Raw genomic sequence first — 22,120 nt, forward strand, 5'->3', positions numbered from 1 at the left:
ACATTAATTTGATCTAACTCGTAGGGTTAGGCAGCGTTTTTGCTAATTGCTAAATAAGCCTAAAAAATAGGTTAATTTACGACATCACGTTAGAAACCTCTAAAATTAGCAATGTTGCCTTAGTATATTATGCATGTATTATACATATAAACCTTCCTCTTGAATCACTCTATCTATTGAAAAAAACCGCATCAAAATCCGTTGCGTAGTTTTAAAGATTTAAGCGCACATAGGGATATAGGGACAGAAAAGGCGACTTTGTTTTATACTATGTAGTGATTATGAGAACCAACAGCTAGTCCATATAGATAAACACCGAAGCGGAATATTCACTCCTATAAAATATTTTTGTGCATATGGTGGGATTAGTAATATGTTGTGTATTTTGAGCTGCTAAAACCGAACGAAACTTTTATTAGAGATATTCGTTTGAACAAAGTTATTTGAACAAATTAAACGACATATGGTCAGAAAAAACAGTAATGGCGAATAACAGATGCAAAGTTATGAGGACAAACTGTTGTGGCTTGAATTGGAAGTTATTAGACATAGCGTCTTCTGATTCATAATTGTCCAGATCAATGCACAGTGGCTTGGCTGCTACACAATTTAGAAGTGCTGAAGAAGTGCGAGAATTGATTGATGACCATGTTGCCACAATGATAGAAAAAAGTTGATGATGGTAATCATGTTGATTAATATCTGAATGTATCAATTATTTATGGTAAGGAGTGATGATAAATATTTTGCTTTGCATGAAATTTGCTCAGGGGTCCCACTGTGGAGAATTAAAGCAAACCAAACCAAGTTTACTCATGTCATTTACAACACGCTGATAAGAGCAACCTGTTCATCGACAAAATTATATAACGAAAACATCGCACAGGAGGAATATGAAAATTACTTGAGTCTTTACTTGGATCGTAGATTAAATTGGCAGAAGTGCACCTGGACCGAGCATAAACACCCGAAAGTAAATTTCAGAGTGTTAACAGGTCGCCACTACCACTTAAGCAATAAACGCAAAATGATGGTATACAAACTCATGATCCAGGCAGTCTGGATATACGGATTTCAACTATGGGACACACCAAGCAACAATGTTGAAATATTACAAACATGTCAGAGCAAAGAATTAAGAAAAATGCTCAATATTCCCCAAAGCATGAGCAACATATACATTTATCTAGATCTCAATATGACAGGACTGAAGCAGAAAATAAGCCAGCATAACATAAAATATCAGAGGAGACTTGTACAATATTCAAACGAGCTGGTACTGCCGCTGAGTGGAGCAGGAGGAAAACAGCAAGCGAAGTTGAGTGACATGTGACATCTCCAGGTTTAGCATCAGATTCATGTAAAAGGGTGGGAGCTGCGTCCATAGATGGAAGCTTCCTTATAAAAAATACAACAAACAGTTTGGACAACAAAGTGGCTTATTGCTTTGAGACTTTTTATTGTTTTGTTTAAGTATGACATTTGAGACTAATCTACAAGATGGTCACATTGCTGCCATGGAACTGTTGTCAGCTGCTGAAGTCATATCTTTTCGATAGAAAAGTTAGTCCTGTATGTCATCACTTAAAGCTATTTCGACTGAAGTGCCACAGGGTGGTGTCTTGGAACCACTCCTGTATCTGCTCTACAGTGCTGATATCCCAACAACAAAAGAAACTGTACTGATAGTAGATATTAGATATCAAGTAGTACTCTACGAAGTAGAAACAGTGTAACTGGCAAAGGTTGTAGGAAAGGTACAAGTGGCAGTCAACAAAATCTATAAATGGACTAGTGAGTGGAAAATGATAAAAACCTAATTTTATTACTTGACGGTGACATTCCCGATTCCTCAGGATCAGCTAAATACCTCAGAATTTATCTAATTTATGCTAGTTTAAATTATAAACATTATATTAAACAAAAAATACAGGAGATCAGACTGAAAATTAAGCAACTCTACGTAGTAATCTAACGCTGTAAAAACAAATTTCTACCATTAATTACTAATGTTTATATTTAAGTAACCAACGAAGGGCTGAACTATGACCTCTAAATCAAATTGATTTACGAATTTATCCCAGACTGCACCTTAAAATATGAAATAAGGTTACTAAATCGCAACAACGTGGTTACCGGAAAACACGTAGGAAATTAGAAGAATGAAGTGAACCAAACCATACTACCATACTAACTTGTAACTATATAAATATTGTAGCTTAAATAGTTTAATGTTTGTTTGGGAAATGAATACTGATATGTTAAACATCTATATACTCGCATTGCTTGGATATTGATGTAAATACAACAGAACAGTGGTACTACATTAATATTTAAATTACCGTTCTGTTAATGATATCTATTGTAAAATGTAATTATTTTAAAAAATATATAATAAAATTAAGTTCTTTTTAATATAATATAATTCAATTTAAATACAAATTAATAGATCGTGTTTTTATTTCGATCCATTGGTTCTTATCAAATTTAAAATTCCATTAAATCGAATTATGGTTAACATAATCGTAAAAAATTAAAGCCCAACAACCATATTAAAAGAAACAAGATTATAAAACGCGACATAAAAAGTTACATTTTCGCGTTCGATTCATATTTTAATGCTAAGAGGAGAGAAATTAAAGGACCTTTTTTTGTGGGCGTCCGTAAAAAACAGTAAAAACAATCAATTAAATTGATTTAATCCTGTTTAGTGGAAATAATTGTTTTATTTCAATTTGCTCGGGGTAATAACATAATGGAACGGTTGCCAAGAGAAAATGTTTGTTATCTCAGTTAATCTTAGTATTTTTTACAGTCGTATTTTTTATTTCAATCTAACACTGAATAAGTATCCAGCATGACAGATGGCATCATTATCGATTTCTGGATCTTTGAAGCTTATATGTGTTAATGATTACATATTAGTCTGTAGTGACCTTGAGGCATGTCGAATTTTACATCGTGGAATAACGGTCTACAAAATACCCAGAAATATAATCCCAGATGTTCAACACGGGTGGGGTGCCAGCAGCGCCAACTAGAATCCGATAACGAATAGCTGGCAACCCCGAGACGTTTATCTGGGATGTTATTGAAGGGTATTTCCATTCATTGAGTGCTCAACCATCGTTTGGTTTAGACGTGCCATCATCGACTGCCCAAGCTTCGTCTCCAGGTAACACCGCTGCCATCCTCTTTATCATTTGTATTTTTATATTACTTCAATAAATAACGATCACATAATGTAAACACCACTGTTTCATTTCGTTTTACCTCCATTCATCGAGCCATATCATTTACCCTAAAAGTTTAATTATTAGTTACACATTACAGTGACTCTGAAGCTTAACTTATAAGTGACAGTTGAAATTGTTCTGTTCGACTGGAGCTTGGGTTGGTTTTATTATGCTGGAGTGGTATGGAGATCACTGGTCTTCATTCATCACTTTTAGAACACTGTAATTAGTATACGTATATTTTAGATGATGGAACATATTCTTTAAATACTACAGACATCAATTAATTTTTATCGGCTGTACTTTTGTTTAAATTAAAATAAAAAGCAGCGTTTCCCGCGAAATCTTGATTTCTATTGGCCGAAATGTTGGAATGCTTGAGTAATATGAACGTACTTTGTTTGCATCTGTCACGTCATATTGATTATTAAAAGAAATCAATGATAATTTATATAGTAACATAAATGAATTTGTACAATTGGTGCGTTAACAAAAGTAGTGTGTCTTCATTCGTCACTTTTAGAACACTGTAATTAGTATACGTATATTTTAGATGATGGAACATATTCTTTAAATACTACAGACATCAATTAATTTTTATCGGCTGTACTTTTGTTTAAATTAAAATAAAAAGCAGCGTTTCCCACGAAATCTTGATTTCTATTGGCCGAAATGTTGGAATGCTTGAGTAATATGAACGTACTTTGTTTGCATCTGTCACGTCATATTGATTATTAAAAGAAATCAATGATAATTTATATAGTAACATAAATGAATTTGTACAATTGGTACGTTAACAAAAGTAGTGTGTTTACGATTTTAAACATATCTAAGTCTAAGCAAAGTAAAGAAAATTTCTTACAGTAGTAATGGACTAATCGACAAGGATGAAATATGGATCTACCTTAATAAAGAAAAAACCGTTAACAGAGTGTTCAGAGCACAGTATGTTCGAATTAACTGAGAAGTAAGAGGAACGTTGAAATAATTTCTAAAAGGCAAATGCTTTTCTTAGTTGCATCTTTGAAGTATTCTAGAAATAAATATAATTCAGTATAGTGAACTTCAGAATTATTAATATTTAAATAACAACTACCATATTAAGGAAAAATAAAGAGAATATTCGTATATTAGACATAGTACATTAGTAAAATTTATTATGAATAGAATTTTATGTTTTGCTAATTGATGTCTGTTACTTTTTTAACTTTTTTTGTTATATTACGAATGCCAAGCTGGAGGAATGGTTTATATTCTGACGTTATTCATGATGTAACTAGGTTTCTGGTGGTTAAAAAAAATAAAATGTCAAGTGAATATGACGAGTAGGTCAAAACTAAGTAGGACTTGTTTGGTACATGTTGCAAACATGTTGACAAACATTGTGATAAAGGAACATAGTAATAATTTTAGAGTAGAAATATATTGTAAGAAACTCAATAGTAGTTTTTGTTGCTCAGACGACATATAATACATGTGAATAAGTTGACGCAACATGACTTTTTTCTGTCAATATTCGGTCTGGCTCCCAATGTTGAAATATGACCAAGCAAAGCACATTATTCTTCTTCGGTTATCGCAGAAAATGTGTTTCGCCCTCAGTGACAAACGTTTCTCAAGTTTCATTGTCCATTCATTTGAACCATTCCCAAGAAAACAAGTTTTCCTAATAGATGACTTCCTAATAGAAGACTGTATCTTAGATTGTACACCAAGCTTGATAGTTCCACGTGAATTAATACAAAATGAATGGGATTTTCCTTTATGAAATGCTGTTTATGAATATAAAGCGAGAACAAGATCTTGGTTGAAGCCTGGTGTTCATCGAACTCAATCACAAACGGTTGCAAAGTACACATTGACACAAGCGAAGTTGATGGCCTTAAGAGGTCGGTGGGATTGGAAAGGAATTATTCAATATGAGCTGTTTAACATTGATTAATAGAAAAGGAGTTGTTTTTCATGACGACTAAAATAGACCACGTACTTTAATGACTTGACAAAAACTGTGAGGGGTTTGATAAAATATTTTAATGCATCTAGCGTATAGTCCGAAACATGCTCCGTCTGCCTACAATTTGTCCTATTCATTGCAGTAGCGTAAAGCTTCAATCATTTTAGTCCACAGGTTTACAGCAAATTTTATAGCAATGGAATTATAGATTTACCAGAAAAGTGAGTGAAGGAAACTCGAAATTACTTTTCCTCAACTCATAATTTGAAGGTTTTCATTTGCTGAAAGCTGATAATTTTAACCTCAAATCACAGATCCCATTTTTTTTGTGGAACGGCAGAGATTAATTTGTACTTAAACAAACATTAACAATTACAATTAATTAACATTTTGTTATGTTATTTTACGGTTATGTCTTGAAGATGTCAGCCGGGAAAAAAATGTAAAAATATCGATATATCGGAGAATAAAAAATATCGATATTTCTTTTTTCGTACGTCGATGTTTTCTGGCAACAGTCAGGAAAAATATCGATATTTTTCTAAAAAAATATCGGAAAATATTAGTCGGGAAAATATATGGAAAACAAAATTATTGATATATAGGCCCACAAATAACGATATTTAAAAAGTGATTTTTTTTCAAAATCGGTCAATAAAATGTCGATATTTTTTCGGCATCCTTTTGTATCATATAACTTTATTTTATATGCAGTAATTAAATAAGACTTTTTGTTCTATTATTTACAGTTTTCATAATACCAATTATATTCGTTACATTAAAACAAGTATTATATAAACCTTCGGACATTTCATACTGTTTCTTCTTAGCTGAGTTTAATTTATGTACTTTGCGATCTAATGTCTGTAAACCGTCCTGAGACTGTCTAATCCACAATACCAATTTTCGTTAACTGTCCTTGATTTACGGGCGCAGAGTTGCTTAATAAAGGTCAACTCTCCTGTCTCCTATAGTCCAATTTCCGAAACACGTCGAGTAAGACGTAATGCCTGACGGGGATATTGTTGACCTTGGACCTTGACCCATATGTGTGAACTACGGTATTTGTTACAGAAGTTTTTAGTCTATGAATAAAACAGTAATCTATCCCGTATTCTTATAGCTCAAATTGGGATAAAAAATTTAGTTTAAAACATATCAGATTGACGATCAGGATTTTTTTTTGACATAATATATGGAATATGACCTAAATTTGAGATATATATATATATATATATATATATATATATATATATATATATATATATATATATATATATATGCAAAAGATGTAAAAATACAATCAATTCTTTTAATATATTCTGGATGAAAATAATATTCAATTGAATTATTATTTTTCGGATATTCAAGTTTTGTTTAAGTACTGAAGTTGGAAATACTAATACTTTTGTATTTACAGGAAATATTCTTCATATTAACTTCAACATATATAGAAATAGGTGATTTGGTTTTGTGTTCATTTTACTGAGTGAGCCCATCAATTATATAAATATTTTTTGTATATTTAATGGTGGCTAAAACATAAGACTAATTAACACATTTTTCATTCATAGCTGTCAAAAGATCTGGATATCATGATAGATTCGCGACTCTGAATGTTCAAGCTAATAAGGCAAGAGAATAGCTCACTATAACACTCAAGAAATATATTGCAAACATCGTCAATGTGTTTTGGTGTATTAGAAACCGTGACATTAATTGAAATCTTCATGAGAATAACATTAAAACCCTTTAGCTTCTCGACAACATCAATTGAACAAAAATCTGTATTGAATGAATGCAGTGAGAATTCAGTGTGAAAATCGGAAATTGTGCAAGTTGTTATTAGACCATTTTGGTATATTATTTGATATAATAAAATTTTGTGAGGAATGTATGATTTCGAGGTCATCATGTAGTTTTTCGTTGGCGACAAGCATTAATAATTAATCGAAGAAACGAAGAAAGAACATATATTCACCTCATAAGTCTATATAGGCTTTAAAATGACCAAGAAACCAATTTTTGATCTTATTGAGCTGGATGCCGAAGTATTTTGCGGATTCTCTTTGAGATATCGGGTATCCCCCAAGTTATATTTTTTGGTCACAATTCAAAAGTGACATAGGTAAATTTCAAGCTATTAAGCTGTATTTTCCAATCTTTAGTATATTTGAAGAACTTAATACTTCAGACCTGAAAGGGATTAAGCTCTAGAAATCCACCAAGTATTAACAATAAATCAGTTAACATACGTTTTTTGGGATGCAAAAGCAACTTCGTCTAACTCAGATTATTATTGCAATCTTTCGGGCTATCTCTATTTAAACATCATGATAACCAGTGATATAGGATTACCAATAGAACCAACACTGTTCGCCAGATCTAGTTCCTTTTGATTCCTGAATGTTTCCATGAAAAGTCAATTAAGAGTAAATAATGTTCAGCTAATAGTGAGCAGCTAGCAGCGTTGGAAGAAATAAATTAATGTCATTAGTGTCAGTAGAATAAACACTTCAGCCAACAAATTAAATTTCGAAATAAGTTTTAAAGTTACTAGATTTTCTTATTAAACAACAAAACTTATTGATCAACTAAAACATATAAAATATAGTCGATATATATTAAAAAACAGTTTCTAAAACAATCTTAGCGAATACTATCCTGATCTTAGAGTGTTTTAAACAAGGTGTTTTTAATGGTTACACGCTCGGCGAGCAAGGCTTGGCGTAAATGGCTGCCTGTTTCCTGTATCCGGTCTCTTTGTGATGAAGACGCACAGGATGTGTAAAGAATCCTCTCGTGTGGAAGACTGGAGCGGAAAAAAACACGGCCTGTTCAATGGGAATTCTTTCGATTCTGTGCCATTCCTACCGTCAAAATATTTTTCGATTTATGTCTATTGCCTTCCTAACAAGATACCGATAGATATTTTCTTTTTTTCTGGTTAATACGATATTTGAAATAAAATATGTTTTGAATGATACTTAACTGTATATACGTTGTTAGTTTTTCTTGTCGAATTTATATTGCTGCTCGAAAAAAAAATCGATTCTTTCATATTTTTGCCAAGGGTGTTCTTTTGTAAACATTTTTTGTAGACAAATAGATAAAAACCAAGTGTAATGTAGGAGGAATAAAATAAACTTCACAAGATAAACGTATATTTGTTCTTAAATAATATATACCGTTGTGTACTTTTATGTTTTATTTAAATAAACAATATTTAGTATTTTATCCTTTCTATATTTTCGATGAAATAGCTTTAATATTTTCTTCTGAATATCTAAACTTTCCATTTATGCATGTTTTCTTTGCCTAGAGCTATAAAAAATCTTCAAGTGGCTATTAAAAAAATCCGCAAATGGACTAGAAACTTGAAAGTGCAGCTTAATAGCTCCAAATTTGTGCTTGTTAACTTTGCGTTGCAGCGACACGTTAGACAAAAAGCTGACCCATGAATTTCAACTTCCAACTTGGCCTAACACAACCATATTGATTTATAGGTAAATAATAAAGTTTATTTGGATTTATGAGATGTAAATATGACACCATAAGTTTGGTCGCATTTAGATATCAAATCAAGTAGTAATCCAGGGATGCCAAAACAAATTTCTTGGGTTAATTACAAATGTTTATCGCCACATATGTTATATTTAGGAGGGTCAATCGGCCCTATCTTAGTCTCTGATACTGTCTATATATTAACACTACTGTTTTTCTATTAAATGCACCTCATTACACTACACTACACAAGACAAAATATTTTGATTCTTTTAAGTTTGAGTCCCGTTCTGGTGTCATCCAAGAGTTCCATTTCTTCGATATTGATATGAGAATGGAGTCTCTCCATATATCTCCTTGCGATTCCCTTGATTTTCTCAGCAACAGATAGTATCTGAATGTCTCGATGTATGTAATGAAACCTCTAGCAACTGCGTGCATCTACAATATTTCTCTGCTTGTATAATAGCAATTTACTATGCACTCATAGTTGTGATTTTGTCCCAATTGGCCAATACATCTTCCTATATTTGAACTCCTTTTCTTTTTTACATTTTCTTTCCAACGAAGTTCTGTTGCTATATGGAATGATATTATTATTTCTTGTTATTGGTGCTGATGCAATCTAATTATACGTGAACTGGACATACACAGATTTACCTTTGTTAATTTTAATTTTTCAGATTTGGGTCCAAATATTTATAACTTTGTTATAAATAGTAATTTCTTGATTGTCTTTAGGACTTAAATTGTAATTTTTGTGTGGCTTCTTTGCTATTATCTCCGATTGTAAGAATCGCCGTCATCATCATCAGCAAATGTAGCCCTAGTGATTTTCCATTTATGGTATATCATATGTATAGTATAGTTAATTCATTGGCCTCAATACACTTCCCTGAGGTATACCTGCTTTAGAATTTTCTACTTTAGAGTAGGTGTCCCCTTGTTTGACATTCTAGCTGTAATGTAAGGTTTTAATTGTTCAGTTTATTAGTTCTATAGTTTATTTTGGGTATTGGGTAACATTTCTTGTAGCTTATGAACAAGGCCGTTGCACCGTATCTTATTGAAGGCTTAACAGACATATAAGAATATATTTGAACACTACTTTTTACCTTCATAAGCTTTTTCAATTACATTTGTTATTATATGCACCTGGTTACTTACTCAATATTGCTTAATTGAAATTAATTAATTGATTGAATTGAATTGAATAATTAATTGAAAAGAAATAAATCACACGAGTTTGTATATATATATATATATATATATATATATATATATATATATATATATATATATATATATATATATATATATATATATATATATATATATATATATATATATTGGCACGTAACGATTGAATTCATGAATATATATTTATAAATGACTCTTGTATATTTGATTTTCTATCGTTATGATTTTTGACTACCACAATTGCTTTTCATGTTGCAAATGCAGAATAATTTGTTTCTTCAAGTTTGCGCAACCACAACACTGAAGTTTGCAAATAAAAGAGTTTATCTTAAAAAAATCAATAAATTCGGGACATTTTCTACTTTTTTATTTCCTGAACCTTGCAGTTACATATTCAATTTATTTAAGTGTGCGTATCTTCCCAACATATTGTTTTTGTTTGTTTGCCAAAAAGGCGTAGGTTTTGATTTAAACATTTACAACTTTTATGTGTATTATTAATGTATCCGGGAAGAATCTTAGAAGCTAACGCTTGGTGATATATGATACAATACGTTGTTATTAACATAGGATTTTTCTGTTTTATTGCTAACGCCGCCAACCTGGAACATTATCAGAGCACTATTAGTACAAAATGAAACAAGTTTATCTCACATAAGATTATGGTTCTCAAGATATTCTGATATTGTATTCATGACGTCAGAATATGATTTTATTCTTTAAAAAACCGTTTGTTATAAGGTTTTGTAAGACATTTTTTGAAAACTACCTATTAATAAAGATTAATAATAATATACTACTATACGACGGTGCCGTCTACACTTATATCTTTCTTGCGTCACTTTTAAATACTGGTAGAAGCGCCTTTTTCTTCATTATAATATCATAGATTCTCAGAAGAATATATATAGAAAATGTTATACAAAGTACAACTTTATGCTCTTTCCTTTCTCTGCTTCTAAAGTGTTGAAGTTTGCCAACATATTTTGCACATATTCTGTTATAATTTGCTGCTTTATAGTTACCTAGAATCTCCTACCTAGAAGAACACCTCTTCAAACTTCAGTTTCAGAATCAGTTGTAACTTCTATAAACACTAAGTTCGAATTTGATAGTCATCATCCATTTTTTAATTTTCTATGCTTATCTAAAATGTTTTGAGAATATGTTTATTTTCACATGTGGATTATAATGAATAATGCATGAAATGTTTGGCGATATAATAATTTTCGAGGGATTATTTTTGAAGTATGAACAGGTCGAAAATTTGTTCGTTGTGCAAGACAAGCAAGGCATGGACTTGTAGATCGTAAATCTGGATATTGATATGCCAATATCACATGCCAATTGTACGATTGTATTTATTCCGCACTCGTTTTGCTTGTATAAAAAGAGAGTCATAAATATAAAATGAAAACATTAATAGAATATCGTCCCGACTTGACTTAATTACTGTGCTATTAAAAATATAGTAAATAAAAGAGCTACTTAAAAAGTACTGTTCTTAACACTTAAACATGCAAAAAAGATGTTAAACGATTTACCGATCTTGAACTACCAACAGACTTTGACGAGTTCTATGAATCATCCAACGTTATATTTCGCTTTTTGCGATTAATTCTCTGCCGCCCGATAAATTTACGATACTAAACAGGATCGAATGGCCAGACAACCGCGCTATTAGTTACTCACGTTTAAATTGGTGGTTTGCTCATTTTATGGTAGACTGGTCTTGGTCCGTTCCGAAAAGACCGAGGCGTGTGAACTAACTTATTTACCTGAAGTTTGAACCGAATTAAAATAAATATGTTCTGTTTTATGCATGTAAAATTCGCCGGAGCCTTTTTTCTCGGCCTGTTCTACCTGCAATAATTATAATTAATTGTCTTATGTTCTCGAGCTTAATCGTGTTAATTGATGAATGTTTTTCCATTTTGTGAATTGAAATTCGAAGTTTTTTTTATTAATTACATCTTACATTAGATATGCTTAGTCCAATCTTAACTTACAAATTAATTTATTACTACTGTTCTGTTCTACTTGCCATTAATGCACAAGCAAGTCGTGTTCGGGATTAGTACATCATTATATTTCCCAAATTAAAATAAAACTAATCTACTTAAGCTAAAGTTAAGAATACACTTATACACTAAACAAGTTCGTGCGGTTTAGTTCGTTTCAATCTTTCGATTTCCTGCGTGTTGTCTAGTAGCTGCATTCCTTCCGCGTTGCTGTGATTTAACAACCTTATTTCATGTTTAAAGGCGAATTCTTGGATCACTTCGTGTATCCATTTGTTTCCGAGGTCATCATGCAGTTCTTCGTTGGTTACGTAGCCATAAGCATTGGTAATAAATCTTAGAACTATGTTTTGGGTGCGTTGGAGCTAGCTACTTTAATGTTTTAGTTCAAGCCCATATTCGCACTCCGTAAACCAACCTCTTTGATATTAGGTTAATTTGGGAGTATGGTCAGACCAACCAGTGCAGTTGTTTGACTTTGAGTCTAATTTGCTATGCTTTTTGTTTAACATGATGTTTCCTATTTATCTCATCATCGAGACATATTCGGAAGTATTTGCTGATTCTGCTTGAGGAATTGTGCATCCATCAAGTGATATAATTAGGTTTTTGTCATTTCGCTACAACGAAAAATTAACATGGACAAATTTAAAGCTATTAAGCTGTATTTTCCAGTTTCTAGTCAATTTGTAGTTCTTGTTGACCGCTACTGGTACTTTATATTAAGCCTTAGGAAGAGATGCATCTCTTGCCATGACAACTGTCTCATCGCCAAATATTTAAAGTACTGTTTCTTTTGTTGCTAATATACCAGAAGTATAGAGCAGATATAGGAGTGTTCCCAAGACACTACCCTGTAGAACTCCAGCTGTTTTAAGTGTTGAGAATGCCACTTCATGCAAGACTAAAAATTGGAATTAAAATTAATAGAATCACTAAAATGTTTGTCATTATGAAAATGCCATTTGGATTTATTCTATTAATTCTTACATTGAAGGAAATAATCTTCTGTAATAACAAAATGAAATCGTGTAACTAATGTGAAATAATAAGATAATGTATACGTTTAAACTCCAGAATAATGCGGCGATGAACCTTAAGTGTTATTGCTTTCTAATGGTTTGGAAACTTGCTAATTTTTAATCTTAAATCCAGAACCATGAAAATTATTTAATATCAACTATCTTTTTGAAACATTCAGCTGTCAGAGGGGCTAGATATGGCTAATAGCGTTCTGCACAAGAAATCGTTTATTTTTGTTATGGTGGTGCTTTTTGAATTAGACGTGGTCTTGTAACAAATTTTGTTTTGATCGCTTCTAACGATTTTTTATATCCAATAGTGCCCAAGATATTCTAATAATAGTTTAGGCTGAATAATGTTGCTTCTGTAGACTGCAAATACGTAAGATAACGTTTTCTAGGTTTAACCTTAACCTTAATTCTTTTCGGGTCGAAGTATCATATTCAGACCACTACTTAGTCTTACGGGAATTACCTTGACAGGAATATTGTGGTAGAGCCAAGCCTCATATACAGTGAAGAAGTGAGGTGTTTAACCTATTGAATTTTTTGTTGGTTTGGAATGTGTTAGACACCCAATAGGTATAACATACATCTTTTTGAGATCCAAAACATCCCGCATTCATAAGATTCAGTAAATGTTTATAGGATATATATTTATTAAAACTTCTTTTTCGGAATCTTCAATGTAATTGGTCCGGTGGTACCTGAAGTTTGAAACGAATTAAAATAAATATGTTCTGTTTTATGCATGTAAAATTCGCTGGAGCCTTTTTTCGGCCTGTTCTACCTGCAATAATTATAATTAATTGCTTTATGTCCTCTGGCTTAATGGGCTTAATTGATGAATATGTGTCCATTTTATGAATTTAAGTTCGAATTATGTTTCTCATTATAAAAGGTTTTTTTTTATATTTCGTCTATTAATTCTTAAATTGAACATAATAAAATCGTGTGTATAACTTTATGATTTTAAATTCCAGAATAATGGATTAACCTTAAGTGCTACCGTTTTCTAATGATTTGGAAACTTAATAATTATTAATATTAAAAATCAGAATCATGAAAATTCACTATTAACTATCTTTTTGACATGTTCATGCGTCAAAGGGAGATATATTTGGCTAATAGTGTATAAAAATATTATATTTTCATCCAATAATATCCAATAATATAATCTAAGCTGAATAAAGTTGCTTTTTCAGCCCGCAAAATCGCTTCTTGTTTGATTATTTGACCTTAATTCTTTCCGGGTCAAAGCATCCACAGTCAAAGTTCAGACCACCACTTAGCCTGCTATTTTGGCATTTGACAGGAATACTGTGTTAGAGCCAGGTGTTTATATATGGTGAATGAGTGACGTGCTAAACCAATTGAATTTTTTTTTGAGTGTGTTTCACACCCAATAGATATACTTTTTTTGAGACCCACATCATGGATTCATCAGATTTAGTGAATTACTCTGTGATATATATATTTTAAAACTTCTAGTTCGGAATTTTCAATGTCTTGGTTTGGTGGTATATTATCATTAAACTGTATTAAAGTAAATGTGTTCCGTTTTATGCATGTAAAATTCGCTGGAGCCTTTTTTCGGCCTGTTCTACCTGCAAAAATTATAATTAACTGCTTTATGTTCTCGGGATTAATAATCTTAATTGATCTTTTCATTGTCTAAATTGTAATTGGAACAAAAATTAATTGAACTCATTAAAATTTTTCTCATTTTGAATTTTTTTATATTTCGTCTGCATTAGACTGAAGGAAATAATCTTCTATAATAATGTAAGGAAATCGTAAATATATTTTTATAATTTTGAACTCCAGAAAAATGAAAGGATGAACCTTAGGTGCTATTTTCTTCTAATGGTTTAGAAAATTAGTAATTTTTAGTCATACTTTTCTTAGCACTTCACATTATTCTCTTGGCATTCCACAATTTCCTGAATAGGTAAGTATTTGTGAGATTTATGTTATACAATGACATATTCTATGTTATTCAAAAAAGTATTTTATCCGTCTATTAATCATGTTGAGTGGTAGTAAACTTTAATAGTTATTTGGTGAGTGCATTCGGTGAGTGTCAGTATTTTACAGTGGAACCTGGAGTCACACTCATTGTGGTTTCCAGGAGGATATCGCACTGAATTTGGTTGTTACTGGCATAATATGGGCCGTCATTTTATTTTGGCCCGTAGCATTTTATTTTGGAATCTCTGAAGGATGGTTATGTTAGATTTGCGAGTAGTTACAATACAACACGTCTAAATGGCATAATAATTTACTTATACAGTAATATGCTAATGAGAAAATACATCTAGCTCATTTTAAGATGATATTTATTAGTTTATTATTTACGCTTTGTTAATACGTGTTACTTCCAATTTGTCGTCGATCTAGAAACATTCCTATATATTATACATTTTCTGCTCGCGGAAGTTCATGATTATTAAGAATTACCGGAAGACAAGTCCTTGTAACGAAGGATGAACGTAAGGTGAGTGGGTTATGCCTCATTCGCCTTGACGCCATGTTTCAAATCAAAAAATTAATTTTGCTGAGATGAAGAAGGTTTCTTGTAACTGATACTGGATCCTCGTGGGATGCTAAAATAGCTCTATTGTCAGCATATGTCGAAAATTATAAAAATCAGAATTATTAATAATGGGGAAATCATAATAACGGGGTGTTCATATAATAGTAAATTATATATATTTTATAATATTAATAAATAAGTTTCTAATGCACGCTAATCTGTGTACCTGAATGATTTTGATTATTATAGCGTAACTTCCTAGCAGTAGGTAAGTAAGGAAGCGACTATTTACCATCTTAGTATGTTAATGAACGAGTTCTTTAACTCTTTAGTTAGGTGGCTGTGATGATTAAAATAGTTCAAGCATATTAATAGTAGTCTTGTACAACTTTGAGGATAATAAAATTTTAATAGCCTTAATAGCTCAATAAATATTTATGAGAAAATTATTGCTTCCTTCTGGTATCCTTTTAATCATTAAATTATTGTAGATAAATAAAGCTGAAGCTGTTAATGTATATCTATTTTTTTCAGACATTATACTTAATTAAATATTGTTAATTGATAACAACAGAATTGTGTATCTTTACGTGCTATTAAAAAAACTCTTGGGGATATAATGATTGCACTGCTCTACAATAGTTTTGTTGCCTCTTATGTTAGAGAGAACGAAGGTATGAATCATTTTAGAACAATTATTTAGTTATTTTTTGTTGAAAACCATCTCATTCTAAAGACCAACAGTAATCTGCTATCATACGACGGCCCCAACGACCCTGATATATTTTTTCTGTATATTCTTGGCAAGCGTTCTGCCTTTTTCTCACAGATTTTCACAGATCCAATTTCAGCTTTCACATATTCTCAGAAAATCTATCCAAATGCCTGGAATGAAAGACAACTTAATGTGTTTATATTTGCTTTTAAAATGTTGAAGTTTGCCAAAACCTTTTGCCTAATATATTTGTAAATTGGTTCTCTATAACTGTATTGAAACTTTTCTATAACCAATACAAAACCTGTGCAAGCTTCACTTTCAGAATTAGTTCTAACCTTTATGAAGCTGTTTTCTATCATCAATATCTGAATTTCATCGACGTCAAATATGACAGCTTTTGACAGCGATTGTTGAAGAGCAAGCATAATATGAGACTGAAGATTTGCATCTAATTTATTCGAATCTCTATGTCGCATTAATTCTACTATTAAGTGAAACATAAAGACACCTTCCCGGGCGATATTATATGTTTCATAATTTTATAACATGTTAATAATATTGAATTGTAAAATATTTGATTAAAGCAATAAGGGACGTATTTAATTTTTAAATAATCTGTGGTTTTACCTTATTACTAAAGGTTTATTACTATTTTGATGCCTTATTCAGTATGAATACATATTATACAATAATAGCCAGTTGCTTGACCGCCTTATTTTGGCTCGATTTAGTATTTTGTCCGATTTTCAAGCTCTTCCCTACAGTCTGGCATAATTAGAGATATCGTAAATTATAATCTGATGTAGGCTTTGTCGATTTAGTTGCTATACAAATTATATCTACGTAAACTTTTTGAATTTTATTTATTGATTGCTCATGGCTCTCATTATTATAAGAATTACTTTTATTGATAAACCTATGTTGAAGATTCTCTCTTCCTGTAATATCACATTTAAATTTGGAACCAAGTTTATTTTGTTTGTTCACTATCATGATATAGGAAGATATTGAAGAAAAGTAGCCTCTGTAGCCTCATTTTCGGATATCTCATCCCGTTGGTAATTTCGCCAGTTTTGGGTGGACGAGAAGTTTTTACAAATTAAATATCATAGATATAATATTTATCTTATACATAAAATTGTCATGTCAGAATGTTCGTTCCCAACTCCTCCGAAACGGCTTGACCGATTCTTATGAAATTATTTTATGCATATTCAGTAGGTCTGAGAATCGGCTACTGTCTATTTTTCAAACCCCTAAGTGATAAGGGGTGTCTACCCCAATTTTTTATTTTATTTTTTTACCAAACCCTGCTTTTTAATTGTTATTTTAATAATTTTATCATTTTTTATCCCGCTCGATAACATAAATTATTATCACTTGGTAAGTTATCCTCTCCATGTGTCCACCGGTGTCAGTTCTCATCCAGTAAACAGCACGGAGCAGAGATGACAACGAAGATGGTCATAAAAATTATTTCTACGTAAACTTTTTGGATTTTATTTATTGATTGGTCATGGCTCTCATTATTATAAAATTACTTTTATTGATAAACCTATGTTGAGGATTCTCTCTTCCTGTAATATCACATTTAAATTTGGAAGCAAGTTTATTTTATTTGTTCACTATCATGATATAGGAAGATATTGAAGAAAAGTAGCCTCTGTAGCCTCATTTTCGGATATCTCATCCCGTTGGTAATTTCGCCAGTTTTTCCTGGACGAGAAGTTTTTACAAATTAAATATCATAGATATAATATTTATCTTATACATAAAATTCTCATGTCACAGTGTTCGTTCCCAACTCCTCCGAAACGGCTTGACCGATTCTTATGAAATTTCTTATGCATATTCAGTAGGTCTGCGAATCTGCTGTCTATTTTTCAAACCCCTAAGTGATAAGGGGTGTCTACCCCAATTTTTTATTTTATTTTTTTACCAAACCCTGCTTTTTAATTGTCATTTTAATAATTTTATCATTTTTTATCCCGCTCGATAACATAAATTATTATCACTTGGTAAGTTATCCTCTCCATGTGTCTACCGGTGTCAGTTCTCATCCAGTAAACAGCACGGAGCAGAAATGACAACTAAGATGGTCATACAAATTATTTCTACGTAAACTTTTTGGATTTTATTTATTGATTGGTCATGGCTCTCATTATTATAACAATTACTTTTACTGATAAACCTATGTTGAGGATTCTCTCTTCCTGTAATATCACATTTAAATTTGGAACAAGTTTATTTTGTTTGTTCACTATCACGATATAGGAAGATATTGAAGAAAAGTAGCCTCTGTAGCCTCATTTTCGGATATCTCATCCCGTTGGTAATTTCGCCAGTTTTGGGTAGACGAGAAGTTTTTACAAATTAAATATCATAGACATAATATTTATCTTATACATAAAATTCTCATGTCACAGTGTTCGTTCCCAACTCCTCCGAAACGGCTTGACCGATTCTTATGAAATTTCTTATGCATATTCAGTAGGTCTGCGAATCTGCTGTCTATTTTTCAAACCCCTAAGTGATAAGGGGTGTCCACCCCAATTTTTTATTTTATTTTTTTACCAAATCTTGCTTTTTAATTGTCATTTTAATAATTTTATCATTTTTTATCACTTGGTAAGTTATCCTCTCCATGTGTCTACCGGTGTCACTTCTCATCCAGTAAACAGTACGGAGTAGAGATGACAACGAAGATGGTCTCCTATTCCTCTCAAACAATAAGCATTCATGTCGCTCCCTCTACACTTTTCGGATATTATTAGTGCTTATGCGCCAAGCGTAGTAGTTAACTTTATTATTTATTTATCAATAACTAATAGTATTGAATATAATTTATTATTAATAATTAATAAATTTATTAATTTTTAGTATAATTCGCACGATCAGTTAATTATTTCATTTCCCGATGTACACATGAATTACATAAATCTCGAGTGGCTTGCAGAAAGAGCAATTTTAGCGGCAAAAAATATGGACGTTGACATTTTGAATCTGAAGATACAACAGTTATTGCCAGGGGACTTGATATCATATAAATCTATTGATAGAGTTTACTGGATTTGCCAGGCATGCCACTGCATAACTTACAATTGAAGGTTGGATCTCCAATTATTTTGCTTCGTAATTTGAACCCGTCACGGCTGTGCAACGGTACGCGATTAGTCATTAAAAAATTAATGAAAAACGTTATCGAAGCCACCATTTCAAGTGGCAAATTTCGAGGTGAAAATATATTAATAGCACGAATACCTATTATAACAACAGATGTGCCAATTCAATTTAAGCGTATTCAATTTCCGATTAGATTGGCATTTGCAATGACTATTAATAAATCGCGACCAAACAATGTCTGTTTGTGGCTTAGATTTGAGCACACCATGTTTTTCACACGGACAATTATACGTTGCTTGCTCTCGAGTGGGTAAACCATCAAGTTTGTTTGTGTTAGCTAAAGACGGGCCACCAAAATATATTGTTCACGCTGTAGCACTAAGAGATTAATATTATCTAATTAATTAATGATATAAATAATAGATGCTTAAAATAAATTATAATACATTTAAAAAAATAATGTTTGGTGTTTTGTTATTTTTATATTCCCTCATCGTTCACAGCGTTCCATGTCTTTTTCTATTTTTCTACACTAGAAATTCTTTATAAATTACTACCGACCCGCCCCGGCTTCGCACGGGTGCAATGTTGATACTAAATTAAATGCACTACAGAAAAAATATGAACGTTGTATATAAAAACATAGCGGCCCGCTCCGACTTTGCACGGGCATAAAATATATATGCCTATGTCACTCAATGAAAACATGGTTAAAATCGATCCAGTATTTTTGGTTCATTCATTACTATGAAGATTTCCTGCTATCTTTGGAATATCTAAATTCATACAATTTTTATTACATTACACATTTTTAAACGCAAATTTTAAATTTGTAATATCTCCGAAAATATTTGTTTAATTTACATGCTGTAAGGAACCATATTGATCTATATTAATTGCACACTGTATTTAAGGTACTTAATTCGATAAGGATTAATGCCGTATTGCTTAAAATAGCTTCGTAAATAAGCCATTTTCTCACGTAAAAAGTAAACAATAAAAATGGTTAATGTGGGTTATCCCTAAAAGATAAACATATACCATCGCGGACTTTTTTGTAGACCTTTTTATGGTGTACAATACTGTAGTTCATTAATTTGATCTAACTCGTAGGGTTAGGCAGCGTTTTTGCTAATTGCAAAATAAGCCTAAAAAAATAGGTTAATTTACGACATCACGTTAGAAACCTCTAAAATTAGCAATGTTGCCTTAGTATATTATGCATGTATTATACATATAAACCTTCCTCTTGAATCACTCTATCTATTGAAAAAAACCGCATCAAAATCCGTTGCGTAGTTTTAAAGATTTAAGCGCACATAGGGATATAGGGACAGAAAAGGCGACTTTGTTTTATACTATGTAGTGATTTATATGGCAAGACAACGTTTGCCGGGTCAGCTAGTAATGTATATAAGCCCGACAGTAAGATAACTTACCAATAAAACCGCTTTATGACTATCGTCATCGACCCATCCAATGATCATATCAGCACCCTCCATTTTTCCATTAGGACTGAATCCTAACCCAACATAACCTAAAGTCCTCGCTTCCACTCTGAACAATATCTCTTGATGCCTCGGCTGCCACTTCAACACCACAAAACCATCACTATCCAACGCCAACGAATGTGTCCACACTATATCCGAATCCACTTGTCGTCTGTTCCTGCTGTGTTTACCCAGTCTTCTGTTTTCCGGAACACGCTTCGACACCGTATCATACTCCTCGAAATTGTTTACCAACTCGACATGTTTGACGTATTGCTCCAAGAGATCGTCAGCCTTGATGAAGGTTAGAACAAGGCTGATGATCAGGAGGTAGACTGGAAGGTGGTTGTAATAGTAAGACATGTTTGCCGATTTCGCCATTGCACCTGAGAGGAATCTGTAAAAGATGGAGATTATTATTAATAGTGATTCAAAATTGTTATATATAAGATTTGCTCTCATTGATCCGTTACTATGGATTACAGCGGTGAATATTACATATAGTAATGGACTATAATTTTGATTAATTCACATTTTATTATTTGTATAATAATTACTTCTAATACAATTAATATCAAAATTAGTTGAAACATTCATTTGTTTTATTTAGTATCCTCTTACAATAGATACGCTTAGTACAAAGTTAATTTACAAATTATTTTATTACTGCTGTTCTGTTTTACTTGTGAGTACTGGATTAATACATCAGTATGTATTTCCAAAATTGTTTAAACATTCATGAAAATATGTAGTATATTTGAAATATATATATATATATATATATATATATATATATATTTTTTTTTTTTTCTTTTTTTAAAGTCTCCTTTTTACCTACTAGGATTTATCTGGACTGGACCTACTGTTTAACGTGGGGAACCACGGTTCTCGGAATTAAGCCGGTTGACTGGCGAGTGATGAATTTTGGAGATCATACTAGAAGACATCCGGTCTTACCCAGACCGGTTATTGGCGTGACTGAGATCATTTTCCTTGGCGGATTTTACATTCTTTTCTAAAAACAATCATAAACATAACGACATGGCCCAGCAGGTTTCGAATCCGCGACTATCGCAACAGCAGGAGGACCATCTAGTCGCCTTTACTACTGTGCCATCAAGCCGGAATTTCAAACATATTCTTCTATTTTTAAATATACTGATCCGTTTTAGTTGTTAGTTTTATTAATATATGAATTAAGCCTATAAATTAGTTTTAAATAACTGTCTTTTGAATTTAGAGCTTAATTGTGAAAAACTGTAAAGTATTTTATTTAAAGTATTACCCATCGAAAGCTGATACTTTTTCCTAACTTT

The 22,120-nt window shown here is 31.8% G+C and overlaps 1 protein-coding gene across 1 annotated transcript in view; it reads right to left on the bottom strand.

Annotated features, from left to right (window-relative positions):
• LOC143204253 (MOXD1 homolog 1) overlaps positions 1 to 22,120 on the bottom strand; it is a 110,598-nt gene that overhangs the window by 40,737 nt on the left and 47,741 nt on the right. The window contains exon 2 of the mRNA XM_076416792.1: positions 20,754 to 21,201. Coding sequence (XP_076272907.1) covers positions 20,754 to 21,185 — 432 coding nt within the window. The 5' untranslated portion in view covers positions 21,186 to 21,201. The remainder of the gene's footprint in view (positions 1 to 20,753; positions 21,202 to 22,120) is intronic.

This window comes from Rhynchophorus ferrugineus, unplaced genomic scaffold (assembly GCF_030347505.1).
Source record: "Rhynchophorus ferrugineus isolate W39M unplaced genomic scaffold, kcgeb_rfMv2 rfM1, whole genome shotgun sequence".
Lineage (NCBI taxonomy): Eukaryota > Metazoa > Arthropoda > Insecta > Coleoptera > Curculionidae > Rhynchophorus > Rhynchophorus ferrugineus.